We start from the raw sequence: 17,457 nt of genomic DNA on the forward strand, positions 1-17,457 counted from the left end.
GAGGAGTTGGACCGTGTTGTTGTAAGTGATGTCCACAGAGGACATCCAAACTCTGGCTACAAGCTAATAATACGGCCACGGTGTATGATGTAGAATGACAGGTAGGATGAGGATTATACATCGTGGTCATATTCTTAACTGGAACACGTACAGACATGGCCACGATGTATAATCCTCACCCTACCTGGATTATTTCTCCATAACGATCGGGTCATTCTACATCATATATCTTGGTCGTATTATTACCTGGTGTGTATCACCACGTTTCTTCTTTAAGTACACACGGTAACAGAGCACCTACACACGAATCAGCAGTAAATCAGCGTAAAGGGGAACAGGAACTTGGAGGGGGAACCGAATCGGTTGACATGTGTCCATGTGTCCATGCACCGGACTGCTAGTTACCATGGTTACCAGCGTCAACCAGCCAAGCTCAGCTGAAACAGAGTTAGCTTTATAGCTACATACGCTAGCATGCTGAGCTAGCTAAAGTGTGGAGCTGCAACTCTAACTCACTGATTCTGGTCTCCATTTCTGCCATCATCCTGAATATATGACAGGAAGTATTGAAGTACTAAAAGGAGGCAGAGGAGGAACTGGACATGGAGCACACAGGACGGTCTATTAATCAAGGTGAAGAGCAGAGACAGTAACAGGTAACACAGCACAACCAGCAGAGACCGGACTGTGTTTGTTGTGTTCACATAAAATATGTCTTATGTTTCCTGATTCAAACGAGTGACTCCTGATCAGACTTCAGCAGGGCTCAATGATGAGCTGATCATTTGAATCAGGTGTGTTAGACCAGGAAACATCTAAAACCTGCAGGACAGTGTCCCTCCAGGACTGGACCAGATCCCTCCAGAGACTGGTTCTTGTAGGGCCTCTGTAACTGACAGTATTTTTGAGCAGAATCGCATCAGTGTATTTGATAATGACAATAAAGCTACTTTCCTTTCCTTTATTTCCTGAGGTATTTTTTTTATATACTTTAGCAATTTTTTAAGCAAATACTTTTGTAATTTTACTCAAGTAATATTTTGACAAAGCTACTTTTACTTGTATTGGAATAATATTTGACAAGGAGTATCTGTACTTTTACTCAAGTAGTGAAGTTGTGTACAAAGAACTAAAGACCTCACACATCAGATTTTACAATCACTTTTTTTCTCACCTATGCGACTGATGCAGTTGTGTGAGACCTCCAGAAAGTCCAAGTTTTCAGTGCCATTTAAACCGTGAATGGACATCAACTTGTTGTGGCCAAGTCGAAGAACTCGTAGACTGCTCATGTTTTCACAATCGACATATGAAATGTCATTTTCCTAAGAGAAAAACAAATTCATTAGAATAAAGGTATAAATAACCAAAGGAAAGAGGTTTCAGAGAAGAGGAACAAAGTCAGCAGTCTTTTATATTTACTTGTACATCGATGTAACAGAGCTGTGATAACTGCTTGATGGCTTCCAGGGATTTGAGACCACAGCGTCTGAGCGTGAGGGACTGAAGGCGAGTGCACTGAGCCAGAGGGGTCAAACTGCAGCCAGTCAAGTCCTCCAGACTCACTGTGGTCACCTGAGGGAGAGGCAGACATTACAAGTTGAAGGGGATTTACTGAAATTCATAAGGTAAAATTGGTACATGTGACATGGCACAGTTATCATCATACTACGTGGAAATATTGACTACTTCATGTCCACTTAAGGCCAAATCCTAAAAAAGGCTTAATCCTACATGAACTCCATCAGCACTCAGTTTGTATCATGGCTGAACGTTTGGTTACCTCTTGCAGGGATTTGCAGCCCATGGACTGGAGCAGAGTGTGCAGGCAGAGAGGTGGCAGACTGTCTGCCTCAGTCGTCCTCCTCGGTCCCCTAAGAGATCGGACATGTCCGTTTTGCTTCCTCCTGTTCTGGAGTGACAGTCTGGACCACGAGATGCACTCTTTCATCCATAACTGTCTCTTCTTTTCTGTGTCCTTTGGGAGGCACATGAGTGAAGAGCCAGAGGAAGTGTTAGTCTTTTCTGCTGCATTTCGATGGCCCATAGATTTACTTGTGGAGGTCTGAATGATGTCCGTGTTTAGGTCAGAGCAGATGGGACCAGCTGTGGACTCGCTGTGGAAAGGACTCAGGCCTGAGGGAATGCAAGTTGTCTGGTCTTCTGGTTGTGAGGTAAGGGAGTTATTGGTGTCCTCTGAATTTTCTGTTTTCAGTTTCATGCCATTTTCACCTTTCATCTCCTGCAGCTCACTCGCTCTCTCCTCCTCAGTATCACACATAATAACCTTGTTGCTTTCCTCTTCTTCCCCAAATCCTCTTTCCTCTGTGTCTCCTCTGCTTTTTTTCACATCTTCTGTAATCTGCCTTGTGTCAGCCTCTATATTTTTTCTACTATCCTTCTGTTGTTGTCCCTTCACCTCTTCCTGCCTCATTTCTTTATCCTTTGTTTTTCTCTGTTCCATTTCGCTGTCCTTTACTTTGTGTGCTTTTTCCAAATCCTCTTTTTTCCCTTCTCTGAGTTCTATTTCTTCTTCTATATTATTGAAGTCTTCTTCTCTCTCTTGCCTCATTTCTTCTTCCTGCTCGGCCTCTTTTGTTTTCCGCTTGTCTTCACTCCTAATAATAAGACTCCTCTTTTCATCCTTCATTATATTTTCTTCCTCTTCCCTAAGCTTTATTTTCTCTACTTCGCTTTTCTTCTCTACATCTATTTCTTCCCGACATTTTCTCTCTTCCCATATGCTCTTCATTTCCTCCTGTTTCATCCTCACCTCTTCCTCTCTTCTCTTTTCTTGGTCACCACTGCCTCCCCCCTCCTCTTTAAGGGTTTTATACACTTCCTCATTTTTTCTCTTTTTCTCCTCCTGTCTCCTCTGCCTTTCCATATATGTCTGTTTTTTCTCCTTTTCCCCTTTTCTTGTTTCCCCCTCCTCTTCTATTTTCCTGTTCTTTTCTATCTCCTTTATTATGACCTCATTTTCTATCCTTTTTCCTTCCTCCTCTTCCACCTGTCTCCTCTTCTCTTTCCCAAGTCTTATTTCTTTGATTCTTCTCTCTTCCTCCCTTTTCCTCAAATCTTCTATCTTGTGTTCCTCCTCTTTTCTCCTCCTCTTTTCTTCCTCCTCTTCTTTCTCCTGTCTGTGCTTTTCTTTTAGTCTCATTTCTTCTATTTTTCTCCTTTTCTCATCTTCTTTCTTCCTTCTCTTTTCTTCCTCAAACCTTTTCCTCTCCATCTCCCTTTTAATTGTCTCCTCTTCTTTTTTCTTCATCTCCTCCTCCCTTTTCTTCCTTTCTTCATCCTCCTTCTTCTTCCTCTCCTCTTCTTCTTTTAACCTCTTCTGTTCCTCCTCCTGCATTTTCCTTTCTCTTTCCACTCGTTTCTTTAATTCGCTGATAAGCTCCTGAATGGTAGAGAGAGTCACTAGTTACAACAAAGTATGATTAAAACATTCAACCCTCATAAAAGATGAGAAACAACCCAAACACTGTTGATCTTAAAAGTAATATGGGACAATGATCAGTAAATCTAGAGTTGACAACAACTCCAGGAGCTCCTGTCTTCTGATGGATCAGAGGATGCAAGTTTCAGACATACCTGCTGAAGCAAAAACTCCTGCTCAAGTTTTTCCTGAGCTTCTTTCCCCATCAACTCAAGTTTCTTCTGTTGTAGCTGATAAAATAAAGATAAAAAAATTAATCATAACTATGGATTCAAGCTGGATTTTTGTCTACTGTATGAGATGTGTTTCTTCATACAGCTTGTGTCCTACTGGCTACAACCAGATTTTTTCTCTTGGATGTCCTCACTCACTACAATATGACGATATGACGTTTCTTTAAAAGCTACATGTTTCCATGCTGTGGCTATTCTGACTGAAGGGAGACACAAATGACCCACCTTCTCTGCCTCCATCATCTTCTTCAACTCCTGCTGAAACTCTCTCTCTCTCTGTCTCCTCTGCTCCTCTCTCGTCATCTCCTCACTCTGTTGGCCTTCTCTGTGTCCTCTCGGTTGTTTGGTGCTTTCATTTATCTCCTCCTCTTTCACTGGGCTCCTCAGGGTCCTCGCTTCGAAATCCCAATACTGCTCACAGGCCACATATTCACCCACTTTAGCCTCAACTGTGACGAGTACAACAATACAGTAGATAAGCAAATGAAGATTAAAAAAAAAAACTAGTTCTATGCCAATGTAGTCTAAAATCTGGTACCAAAGGAACCATAAAAAATTAATGAATGACTATGTCATGCAACACACAAATTAGAAAAATAAAACAACAGTGACCTCTTGTGAGCAACCATTCCATGACAGAATTGTCATACTGAGCAAGGCCTCATCAGAGCCGTGAAATATTTATATATGCAATATATAAACTATATATACAGCATTTCAGTTTACACACTTTCAGACATACTTTTGAGTTTGACACTTTAAGGCATTTTTACTTAATTTTTCCAAACATTTACTGTACCTTCATTATTTGGGCACTTGAACACATAGTGAGAGGAAAGTGCTTCTGTTTCCGTGGGTGGAGACAGAAGGAGGGTGTCAGTGGCAGAGTTGTCTTCCTCATTAGCTTTTTCACAGGTAACCTGTATCAAAAGAAACAAGAAAATTTTGTTTGATCTTTGCTATTTGTAGATCTGTAGTTTGGATGAGTTTATAAAGAGAGATGTTCACCTGCTTACTCAGTTTCATCACATCCTCATCAAGTTCATAAGGCAAGTTCATTTTGTCCACTGTGCAATGTGATGCAGTGATGTCTGGGATGAAATTTAAAGAAAGGGCAGATGTTATTAATTATTAATTATTAATTAATTATTCAACAACATCAACTTTATTGTCTTACTTTATTGAGAACCTAGTCAGTCTCACTCCTTTCACAACTGTTCGGTCAATACAGAGGTTTTAGATTCATTTCTTATCAGATCTTACATAAGATTATATCTTATAAGAAGAGCTTTGAGAAATATGAAGTGTTTCATACTGTTCCTGCTATTTAACAGGTTTCCATACCGTTAAGTCCTTCAAGGATGAGCTTCTCACAGATGGCTGCTCTGCTTTTTGAGGTTTCAAAGTAGCTGAGCAGGGAGGGTGGAAGATCATCTGTAATCTGTTGGCAGAAAAGTCAGTTTAATGTTATTTCCATCTACCAAAGCATGCACCACTAACATTTTACAGCCAAAGTAATTTAAGAAGGTGAATTAAGTAAATTAGGTGAATTTTGTGTACAGATCGTCGGTGTGAAAAGTAATGAAGCTTGTTTATTATGAGCACAGGATGTCCATGATCCATCCATTATCTATGCCACTAATCTTATTTCAGGTCCCGGAGATGCTTCCAAATTAATCTGCACAATTTTTCTTAATGGCTCTGCAAATACATGGGACATTTTGGGAAGTGTGCTTCACTTCACTTCCCAGTCCTGGTCCGAGTCTGCTCAGGAGACACACACACACACACACACACACACACACACACACACACACACACACACACACACAGACAAACACACACACACACAGAAACCCTGGGGATATATAACATATAGCCACAGATGGGAGAAGGTCGCCACTGACGTTAGCTTAGCCACATCTAACTCGCTGTCAACCTCACCTGTCCAATTAACGTCAACATCTTTATGCAGTTTTTCAGTTACATCGGTTAAAGGACTCAGACTGACCGTGTCTCCTTCAAACGTAAAGCTCTCCTCCTCCCCCGTAATGTCACCGATGTCTCGGATAAACTCACGGTTCACCTCCCGCACCGGAGTCTCAACCAGCTCATTGGCATCGCTCATGACTCTTTAAACGTTAGCAGCTCGCCGTCGCGTCACTTTTTAAAATCCGCGTTTTGCGCTCAGAGAGTCGAACGACATTCGCCACACTTTCGGGGGGAAATTCGCTCGATTGCGGTTCATCTGAAAGTTGAAATGCTGCTCGACACGTCGAAGCTAATTTATCCGCTGCAGAAGAGCAAAAAGCGAAAAGTTTGCGTCTCCATGGAAACGACGCTGTGAACTACGTGAGCTCGTGAGGGACTAACCGGGCAAAACGCGAAGACAGTTCGTCTTCATAAAACGCGCCTTTGAAAATATTTTACAGATTATAAATTTAGTATCACATGTGTCCCTTAAAGATTTGTTTTTGAGTATATTTTAAAGATAAAATTACAATAATTGCAAGTATAAAATAATAACAATATTATTACTTGGCCACAAAATCTTAATAAGTCCATCTTTGTATTGGCCAAATAGAGAACAAAAATGAATATGGGAACAGCAGAGGTTTGTGAAATAAAATGTAGTGTCACAGGCTTGTGTGGGCATTTTGGGCAGCCAGCTAAGGGGGGGCTCAGTAAGTCAAAGACCTCGTAGGTGAATCACAGGACCAGAAGAACAAAAAATGTGTTGGGCTGTGAACAATGCATACTTTTTCCACGGCATTTCTGATCACAAAGACCGGCTCCTCTCTCCCGTGGTGAAGGCCCTGCACTTTTGCTGTGCTCTGTCCCTTTGAGGAGATTCCAGTGGCCCACACAGGTTTTCCCATATACATTCCCGAGGGCTTTCTAAAAAGAACCCAGTCTCCTTCCTCACAGATTCAAAGAAAAACAGCGTGGCCTCCATCCCAAACTGTTTGGTCTGGAGACACTCTAAGGCCTGTTCCTCCATTCTCGTGACGTTCCACGACAAAAACAAAACAACAGAATGGCGCCAGATCAGACCACTTTTTCCTTCAAAGGCCAATACTGAATTGCACAATGACAATGAAAGGCATCACATATACACCACTTATGTGGCCTGCAAGGTCAACGCAACGGACATGCTTTCATAAAGGTCAGCACGTGTCAAAGCACAACTTCAATCCTCAGGCTGATGGGCAGAAACAGGACAGTTTGGTCCTAACCTCGTTGTTGGAGTCAAACTGCCTGTCCCTTATGTTTCATTAGGTCCCCGAAGATTCATTGACCAAGTTCAATTGCTCAAAAGGGCTCCATCAGCAAGCCTTGTCCACTCCGATTAGGGCCAGGCCCTTTGTCAGTGGGCAAGGTGTCCGTCGCTTTTGTCCAAGTGCACGGAACCCAGACAGCAGCCAGACAGGACCAAGCTGCAGATTTATACAGCAGATTACACCAGTCAATGGCAGGTCCGGCCCAAACGCAGCAGCAGTTTGGATAGCAGCCGCGTGTTTACACTGTCAAGGGTTTTCTGTTACTCGTCTGTAGCCATTATCTTGGCAGTCACCAGGCCTATCAGGCCTATCATTGCCATCTGGGGGCTTTGACGAAAGAAGGGATTGGAGGGAAAAATTGTCGCTACCCCAACTACCTTTCGTCCCTCTGTCATTGCACACTCTGAATGTAGAGGTAGCAAGCCACAACTTTAGGAATGATGCCTAAAATTAATTAGTAAATTGTGCTTTTGTGCTGTGACACATGCATTTCTCTCCTTTTTCAGCCTGGTTCGGTGCATCTGTCCTATTTAATCTTAGTAAGTAATCACAGAAAATGGAAAATATCATCAAAATGAAACATTTTCCAAGCATGAGTTTAAGTTGACATTCCAAACCCAAAAGCTGGAAAATGGATGATTCGTCTCAATGCTCTGAGCCAGATTATAGGCTTCTGCGAGTAAGACGACTTGTGTGTAAACCTGATGGTAGTTTAAACATATTACACGCACGTGAGGGGGGAAATGTTTAAACAAGCTAATCCTCCATGAACTTCATCGTAAGCCTAATCGCTCTAATTTTGCATTCTTGTAGTTATGCGTGATCAAATCATCACTCACTCAACCGATGGCGCATTGTGCTTCTTCACACTGTTGCACAGTTATACCTTCACAACATTAGCTCAAATGGGTGCATTTCATTATCAGAAGCCTCCTAACCCAGATGATCTCTCCTTCAGCAGGATGGCAGCTGCTTTTCAATGTTATCATTGCTCTACCAGTGTGACTCTTAGTACATCTACATCTGCTTTAAATAACTGTGGCATAACTGTGATCAGAACCCCCGCCCCCCAACTAACTTTTATTGAATAAGTAACTTTAACTTTAACTTTAAATAAATCTGCAAATGGTTTTTTAAAAGATTGGCACGATGTTGAAGCTGAACATCTGCAAGCATCCTCGCTGCGGTCACATGCTGAGAACAGCGTTGGCCCCCCCAGGGCTCTCAATAGCAACATTGACAACTGGGGGCAAATTAAATGTGAGCTCATTTGTTCTGTTGAATACGCCACCCAAACAAGGAATGTCTCAAGTTAAAGTCAGTATTCTGTGCTCGGGCTCAGTCCATGTAAAGAGAGCCACTGTGCGGAAGCAGAATGGCTCTCAGTGAACAGACAGAGCTGTAAAGGACACGCTCTGCTGACTTTCTCCTTCGAGGAACGCAACATTTAACATTTAACCCTCCTGTTCTGTGTGACTGAAACAATGTTCCCAAATTTAGCCATCTGAAAGAAGCTTAAAAGAAAAATTTTATTTATGTTTTAAGAATCTATTTATTATCTTTCGATCAATTAATACAAATTTAATCCATTCTCAGTGTAATCAAGTTTTTCCTCCCCTTACAGATGATTTATTATGATAATTCACTTGCTTTGCATTAATTATATTTGGGTTCATCTATGCCTACATTACAATCCAATTCTGAATTTATTGTGATGGTTTGACATTTAGTACTGTCGTACATGGTGACTGCCACCCCTCCTCCCTCCCATGCTGCCTGAATGGGATAAAGCAAACCATAAAATGAGGTCTGCTGTTGGCGTTTTGATGTGGTCACTGGGTCCCATGACTTTTCCTTGGCTTTGTGTCACAGGACACTTCCTAGAAGGAGCACAACTCTTAATCTTTAAAAAACAGGGTTTCCTGCCCCAGCCAGCAAGTGCCAGAAGTAAGCCAGAGGCACATTACCACAGTTGTGGTGCTGAATAGTAGCCCAGTGTGTGTGTGTTGTGTAGTCCCGGTGTGTGCTCAGATGGCAAAACCTGTCCCATTGTAATAGCAGGCCTGTGGGTTAGGCAATAACTCCCTTCATCAAGTAGGGCAATCAAAAGTCAGCAACTAGCTGTTAAACCTTTTTTCTAAAAATAAATACGTTTAAAACGCATCGCATTGATGTCACAGCTATAAAAGCTTATTCTGGATTTTGGCCTGGTCTTGGTTTGTCTTGGGGAAATAAGTTGTTTTACTTATATCTAAGACAGAAAGAAGTTTAGAAAATAAAATACTCACTCACTATTCAATTTTTTTCAGTGTGAACAATAAAGGTTTGTGCAGTTCATGCATCCAATTGGATTTAAACTCGATAACCTCAGTGACCTGAATGGCCCATAATGTAGTAGTGCTATGGGGCTGGTTTTTGTATTTTGTTTGCCTCAGGTGACGGGATACACATTCCCACCAATAGTGAAAGCATCCCTCTGATCTACAGGTGGTGGGAATGTGCCAAAATATGCAGAAGCACACAGATGGGGATGGGGAGGAAGAGGACTGCATGCTGGTAAACATGAATCTAAACAAACTTTAGGAAAAATGGACTTTGCATATGTTTTAATGAGGAAGGAAATGCAGTTCCTGTTGTTAGACCTCAAAAATACACACAATTCATTATGGCGACTAACAATGAATGTAAACATAACTTCTTTTGGTGCATAAGAAAACGCCACAGGACGCCGTTCACCAACAAGACATCTGAGGAACAGACCACAGCAGTTCTGGCCGCGGTGTTTCAGTCGCTGGCTGTTCCACCACTGTTGGTCCAGGCGTCTGTAATAACCCCCAGACCGGTGCGGAGATGATGACAGCCCCTTTAGGGTTGTCGTAACAAAATACAAAAGCACCATAACCAAAAGCAGGACCTGCTGTGTTGTGTCAGGACATGGCTGTTCTCTGTCAAAGAGAAAGGACAGCTTGGAAACAGGCCGCACACACACACACACACACACACACACACACACTCTAAAGACATCCTCAGGTAACCCACTGTTAAAAACTAGAACACTTTGACTTGGACAAGACACAACAGGGTGAGAGCAGATAGCATTTATCACTATTGAGTATTTCAGTTCTTATTTGGCCCGAGCAGTTTCAGGGAATCAGCACTTGTTAGGCCTCGTGTTCTCATTTTAACACTCATCTTTGGAGAAAAAACGCACACATACACACAACACACACAGGGCTGCATCAAGGCTGTTACAGTGTCAGTGTTGCCTCACCACTCTGTGTTTTCCTTTGTTTTATCAAAGCAGGTTGGAGCTGAAGTTTCTCTATCAAAGCTCCCAGACAGTACACGAAATGCACTTCGCTTCCCCTGAGTGAAAAAAGGAGCTTTTCAAGACAATAGCACACACTGAGAGTTTGTTGGTTTAAAGGCTCGGTGTGTAATTATGATGTTAAAAATAGTTCTTCTAAATATAAATACTGGACATCCTATGATTGGGTAACAGTTGCAGGATGTTAACTTTTTAGCAGTAAATAGTGTCTGTGATGCACAAACTCAAAAGAGTTTTGTTTGGCGTTACAGAAAGTTCATCTTAAAATGTTTTACTGCCTTGACTTTAGTGAGTCTAACGTTCCATGAATTAATAAAATTCCCCCTTTCACATATTAGTGACGGGTCATTTACACCATTTGTTGGCCCAACACACACACCTCGTGTTCAAGGTTATATTTGTACATTTCTGACCAAAGCATAAAGACATTTGATTTGATTTGTGCTGCTTCATGACTTTTACATGTATTTTTTACTGAAGCTTACGGCAAAGCAAAGACACAGACAGCTCTGGCTGCCATCAGATACAGTGAGGCAGGTCAGTGAAGTCACATTCATCTATTAAAGCGAGCGAAAAAAAAAAAAAAAAACACTTGATGGAGCTTGTCCTGCCCTGTTCATGTATTTATATGTCTCATTTTGAGGGTGAATGGGGACAATTAAAGGGGCTTTTTGTTAGACTTTTTTCGACCAGATGGGATTGGTTGTCAGGTGTTGCAGATTTAAGCTACCTTCTGTTAAAGGAATAAAGTTTGATGCTGCGCTGCTAATACCTCCTAAAGACTGATAAATCAACAGCTAACGATGACCAAACTGTAAATTTGGGTTTTAATTGGAATTTGTGAGTCTGACAGGTTGATTCAGTCCACCATTTATTCTGTTCTTAGCTCTGATTCGGTCAAAAAAGACCGTCTTACGTTCTGACCAAAGTTACAATCTGTCTACTGTTTGGTGATGGACGCGTTTATCAGAGCTGGTAGCTGAAAACAACTTCCCATTGGTTTAATGAGAGTTTACAGCCTTTAAAACGAAAGCAATGAGCTGTTTAAAGATGTTTAAAATGGATGAGCAGGAGGAGAGTCGATGCCATTTTATCTCCGGCTTCCGCAAATTACACAGAAAAATGTGATCTATGGTTTATATCAAGTCTTTGTTAATGTGTTCATCAGTTAGGCCAATATCGGGATAAGGTGGTTATTCTTTTTTTTTTAGGAGGGGTTGTGTTTGAAGAATCGGTGCCAACATCAAATCACCGACCGCCTCATTCATGTCGACTCTGGGTGACTCCCATTGGCTAAGGGCCGCCATCTCTGTAACATAGTGAAAACCAATATGTCTTAACTTTCCGTCCGAGGTCTGGGACGGGTAAACTGGTGACGTCCAAATGGCATCACGTTACTGAAGTCAGGAGCAGTTCATGAAGAATTCAGGAGGTAGGCCTCGGTAATCCACCATCTGTGACCAGCTCTGTGTTCACCATCACAAAATCAAAACAACAGCACAGAGCGCAGAACGCCGAGTACCCACAAGGTCATATGAATTAATCACTTGTTTTATTCCTGTTTCAAAACAAGCTCAGCCTGACACATTTTGGCTATTTGTATGTTTCATAAACTAAGCGGTGCTAAAAAACTACTTTCTACCTCTCATCGGGTTTTCTCTTTATTAATGTCAAGCACCATAAATCGTAACATAAAACACAAGGAAGACGGAGGACAATAATGCAGATGAGTCAGAGAATCAGTCTCAGCAGGCGGAGGGCCAATAAAAGAAGCCACAGAGATGTTTGAATGAATAAACCAACAACAAAATGTACGTTATACAATACATCCCATATGGAAAGGGACTTAATGTTTTTTAATGATGCAATTCCACCGCCAGCTGCAACTGTGAAGTCCAATATATACAATTCACATCAAACCGATCACGCCACGGGGCGAGCCCTGGCACCCTGCTGTGAAGCGCTCCCATCAGGATACGTTTCATCCCAGATAAAGCTGATGACTTAAAATAGCTTTGTATAGATCTGCAGCGACCCTTCCCTCGTGGGAGACAAGTGGGCCCGAAACATAACAGACGCCCTCAGCGTCGGGGTCAAGTATTCAAGCCGGCGCTGTGTCCAACCAAACACCGCACACACAGCAAAGATTTAATAATAATAAGAGTGATCAGTTACCCTTCGAGATTTTCTTCCAGCCACTTTGATTCAAAACCGACACTGACTCACTTTTTATACATAGGATGTTGTGTTTCTCCTCTCACCTATAATACTGTATATAGTACAAACGTGATCAAGGGTCAAGATTATAAAGGGGTAATGTGTGCAAGACACCACCAACTAAAATATGTAAAGGTCAAATTCTTTTTCATCCACAGAAACATAATATCCAGCAAAATAAATGGCTCATCTGTCATTATGGATCAACTTCACCTGCTTTGCTGCAAATGAAAGTGACACCAGCAAGACAAGGCCCTTAAAAGGGAACATTTTTGCACGTGGTGGTCACAAATGTCTCATTGATTTTATATTTTTAACCCTATTTCATGTTTATGCTCTGTCTCTGAGCTGCTGAAACTGGAATCTCACCGCTGTGGAAGGAGATTTAACTTTGCATACAGCCTGACTGATTCTTCCCTGCAGCCCAGTCAGGCTGCACAGATCTATAGCTTTACAATGTTTCCCAGGACGGTATAAAGATGGAGGAGATATCAGCTAACGGGCTTTTGCAGAAGCTGTAAACAGCTGTTATTCAGTCTACTGAATGGCTGCAGATTCGGCCATCAAGATTTTTGCTGGTTTTTTTTTTTCGACATGGGGTTGTTGCTTTTCTCTTTAAGTCATCTTCATCTTTCAGGAAAAGTGAAACATTCAAAGCTGATGACGGGCTGACATGTAGCACCCCGTACGGTCAGTCGGTGTCATGGGAAAAATCACTGTACTTATCTTCCTACTCCATGAAGAGCCGGAGCGTAGATCACTGGTTCCTTGAATGCTGAGCTGATATTAGCACAAAAACAAAGACGCTCACACCACCCACGCCGACGAGTTAACACATGCCTGCTTGTCGGGTTCTGATAACGACTCTTATCAAATCCGACCTTCAGAAAAGTAAAATAAGAGACATCATAGGTCGCTGATTTGAAATAAGACATGAGTGAACGGGGGGATCCTGGAGCCAATCCCAGCTCCCTCTGGGTGAGGGGCAGGGTCATCCTGGACAGGTGACCAGTCCATCACAGAGACAGAGCCCAACAACCACTCAGACCGGACAGCTTAGAGTCACCAGTTAACCTAAACATGATGTCTCTGCACGGAGGAAGCATGGAGACTCCAGGCCGGGGAACCGAACCCACAACCTTCTTGTTGTGGCGCAACAACGTTAAACGCTAAGCCGCTGTGCTGCCCATATCAATCATCATCATCATCATCATCAACTGTTAGTTTTGACTGAATATAATAATTGCGTTTTAGGTTTGAGAGTTAAAATGGATTTTGGCAGTAAACAGCTCAGCTGATTAACTGTAATCAGAGCTGCTTGTGTAAAGCAGACTCTTCTCTCCGCTGGACGGGAACAGTCCAGGGATTCACAGTCGGAGCTTTAGGCCCGTCGGGCCGTCGGGGGGTGGACTTGTTAAGGTCGTTCTTCGTCGGCTTTATAGTTTGAGTTTTCTGCCTCTAAATCCACACTGAGAAATGTTCATAATCACCCAGAGCTGCTGCTATCCTGTTAGCCACATAAAGCCACTGGCTGCTCCTCTCAGCTGCTCAATGCCAGGACAAAATCCCCCCAAGCGCAAAAACCCTGAATCTCTCACAATCACCATAATACACAACGCCACAAATCCACTCCATTCGGTTCCCAGCAGGTTAACCCGGGCTGTCCGGCCTAAACTGCCACGGCTCTGTACTCCGTTCGACTTGCCCACTGCATCTTCGGGGCACAGAGAGGGACGTGTGCTGGTTGTTGAACCAGTCGGTTTTTGAACAGCTGCTTGACAGGAGGTGAAAGAGGATGCTGATCTGGAGAGTTCAGACTGTTTCCTCTACAATGAAACCGCCACGGGCTGTTTTCACTGAAATATGTCGGGGTGTTTTCCCCTGTGATATGAACAACTACTTTAATGAATGTAGCTTTCACACAGTCACTTTTAAATGAGCCAAAAATATGCCATTACGGTCGGACTGGTTTCCTTCAGAGGTGTTACCATGTCAAATCTTTAATTATTGAGTACTTTGGTTTCTGGCCAAGTGCTTCATGCTCTCGGTGTTCCCATCAGCCTTACTGTAGCTACAATTTATTCTAATCAGATCATTTTTAGTTTGGTAACACAGACGGAGATGACACCTGCCTCGTATTGGCATGTGAGCATTTGGCTTCTCGAGCTTCCTGCTCTTTGAACGGATGGGGATGATGCAAACACAGTGCAACCTGGAAATAACTTTTTTTGGCTTTTGGTTAGCTGCCAAAAATAAAGGCTGTGCTTTGAAAAAAGGCCAAAAGAATAACCAACTTAGTAAAAAAAAAAAAAAAAAAAGAGGGGGAAGCACTAAAATCAGCCTTCATATTGAAAGTTTAGTCGTGGTGACGACAAAATTAGCTCTTTACTTGTAAGGATTGTATTTAGATTTAAAAAAAATCATTAAAAAAAAAACCCTCAAAGTGTCCTAAATGTCTGTTTGTCTGATTTAATTTGCTGCAGTAATAAAAGGCTGATGGAAAGATCATGTTGGCTTTTTGTGGGGGGAACCAGAGTGACGCTTAACTCCAGTCTGGCCTACAAAAACATATCATCCCTGCAGCAATCTAGTCCTCTCTTGGTTTTTAAATGGTTAGGGGCAGTTACCTAAATAATTTAAATGTGAACTAGATTCTCGTAAGTCCAACAAAATACACAGACACTGTTAGAATTAGTGCATGTTGGCTTTCTTTCACCGCTCTCGGGGTGTCTGTGTTGCCCCGTTAGTGAGATAGAGGCTATTAGCAGCAATCAATAAGTCAGCCTGGGCGTTTCTCTCCGAGCTGCTGCAGAGAGCAGCCAATATCCTGGATGTTTTGGAGAATGAGGAGAACCAGCTCGGCTCAGCTGAGACCTACAGCAGCAGTCTGAGATCATCTGAGGGAAGAGCAGCAAAAAGTGCAGTTTACTGGAAATGACAGGATTTGTTTGAGCAACCAGGGCTCACACACACATTTGTGTCCGGAAAAGATCTCCTGACGACAATTGTGTGATACCTGTGATGTGATGCACTTGGTGACCCCGAAGCGCACAGTGGGTGGATATCGTGCGAGGCACTGGGGCAACTCAGGACATAAATGTGGGCAGTAGTAGGAGAAAAAAAAAAAACGCTTCCCAGACAAAACGCAAAGGACTGTTAGTTCCCTCTGTGATTATCATGATGGTTGAAACCAGTTTCAGTAGATTTCAACAAGTGCCCTAATGCCACAAAGGAGCTGTGACCAAGTGGAAATGTGCTGTGGAAATGGAAAGTAGAATAAGTAATGTTATGACACGATGTGATACGGAGGGAGATGAGCGCAGTTACACCTTCAGCAAACAACACTCTGCACACAACAAATAACAGCTCCTTTATATCCCAAAGACAAGAAAAGCAGATGTCTTATTTTTCAGTGGGTGGAGACTTAAAAATGTATTTCATGGAGCATTTCTTCATTGATTCCTTCGTCTGATTTATTAACTTTTCCAGGATCAACACTGTGTGTCTTTGTGGCTTCAGTAGAAGTAACAATAACCTGCTTCAAAAATGCTCAATTCCTCATAAGTTGGTAATTTTACTGGACTGGACCAAACGTCGTGACATCTTATCAGCAAGATGTCCTGAAATGTACTAATTATGTGGAAAAACTTACATTTCACATCTAATTGTTTCTTTTCCTCATTTTATCTGATTAAAAACATTAGTAATGATAAAAATAGAAGTTCATATTGATCTTGAGAAGACAGATTTTCGCATTTCAAACACTTAAAATCCACTTCAAAATTAAACTGACTGGTTTTATTGGGTCATTCAGATCCTTCATCAGCAACAATCTTTGAATGAACACGTCTCACATTCTGGTTTAACATTTTTCTCCGGCACTGTTCTCACTCTCTGTACCTTTAAAGAAATCATGATGTTGTTGGAAAAGAGCGCTTGATCAATTGACTTTTGAGGTTAAATAAAGATTGAATGAATGAATAAGAATGAAAATTAATATGTTGTCATAGCTTAAGGCAAAGAAACAATACACATCAAATAAATCATAGCATCTTATCATCACCATTATTGTTATTACTATTTTGTTGAATTGTAGAAATTAAAAATGAAAGCTCATGAGAACAAAATGTTACACTTAGACGTCACTTCATTCTGGCTTCATAAGAGGCAGCCAGTTCAGCTTCATGTTCTCTCTGTAGAACTGATGTAATATTTTGGTACAGGAGGTGCTCTTTTTTTTTTTTTTTTTTTTTTTTTATTGTGTTTCTTTTACATTCCTTCAGTATCAGTCTGTTTGTGTGTTACTGTCCAACATCTGCGCTGTATTTAAAAGAATATTTATTTCTTACATCATTGACATGTTAGGTGTATTTGTGAAATAAAAATAATTTCCCCATTGAGTCAGATGCCAGTCTTGTCTAGCCTACATGTAAATGGTTTTTTATTTATTTATTTATTTTTATTCCCTCATAGGTTACGTTGGATGACGCGCTGATGTCGACCTTGACGAAGCGGACCAACCTTTTTTTGGGGGGGGTTATTATTTTTAAAGTTAAAGATAATTTTTTTTAATCTTACAATCCAAATCGCTGAGTTTATGAAGCGATGATAAATGGGTTTAATTCAGACACGAATCAAAAGCCCGGGGAGTGAAATGAGCGCTCATAAACAGACGCACATTGCCTCGATCCTTAAGACAGCCCCATAGTGGAGCGTACCAAATGGGAGAAAAGGAGGGGGGGGGGGGAAGCCAAAATGATCATCCCAATTTTAAACAAACAAACAAAAAAAAAAGATTCAATCCGCGTCTGTTTGGATTAGAAACGTCTCATTTACTTTGGGTTATTTATAGAGCTGATAAAAACAGGATGGTACCGGGCTGATACCGGAGGAGGAGCTGGCCGCCCCCCCCCCCGTCCTCCCCCTCCTCTCCGGAGTGCCGAGGCTCCGGCTGAT

The 17,457-nt window shown here is 41.9% G+C and overlaps 1 protein-coding gene across 1 annotated transcript in view; it reads right to left on the reverse strand.

Annotated features, from left to right (window-relative positions):
• lrriq1 (leucine-rich repeats and IQ motif containing 1) overlaps window positions 1–5,955 on the reverse strand; it is a 33,247-nt gene extending 27,292 nt beyond the window's left edge. Inside the window, exons 1-9 of the mRNA XM_029522387.1 lie at window positions 5,687–5,955; window positions 5,020–5,116; window positions 4,684–4,766; window positions 4,475–4,595; window positions 3,901–4,124; window positions 3,598–3,672; window positions 1,784–3,403; window positions 1,423–1,575; window positions 1,175–1,325 (exon numbers count right to left, since the gene is read on the reverse strand). Coding sequence (XP_029378247.1) covers window positions 1,175–1,325; window positions 1,423–1,575; window positions 1,784–3,403; window positions 3,598–3,672; window positions 3,901–4,124; window positions 4,475–4,595; window positions 4,684–4,766; window positions 5,020–5,116; window positions 5,687–5,803 — 2,641 coding nt within the window. The 5' untranslated portion in view covers window positions 5,804–5,955. The remainder of the gene's footprint in view (window positions 1–1,174; window positions 1,326–1,422; window positions 1,576–1,783; window positions 3,404–3,597; window positions 3,673–3,900; window positions 4,125–4,474; window positions 4,596–4,683; window positions 4,767–5,019; window positions 5,117–5,686) is intronic.
• Window positions 5,956–17,457: the final 11,502 nt, after the last annotated feature.

The sequence above is a fragment of the Echeneis naucrates genome, chromosome 16 (genome assembly GCF_900963305.1).
Source record: "Echeneis naucrates chromosome 16, fEcheNa1.1, whole genome shotgun sequence".
Taxonomy (NCBI): Eukaryota; Metazoa; Chordata; class Actinopteri; order Carangiformes; family Echeneidae; genus Echeneis; species Echeneis naucrates.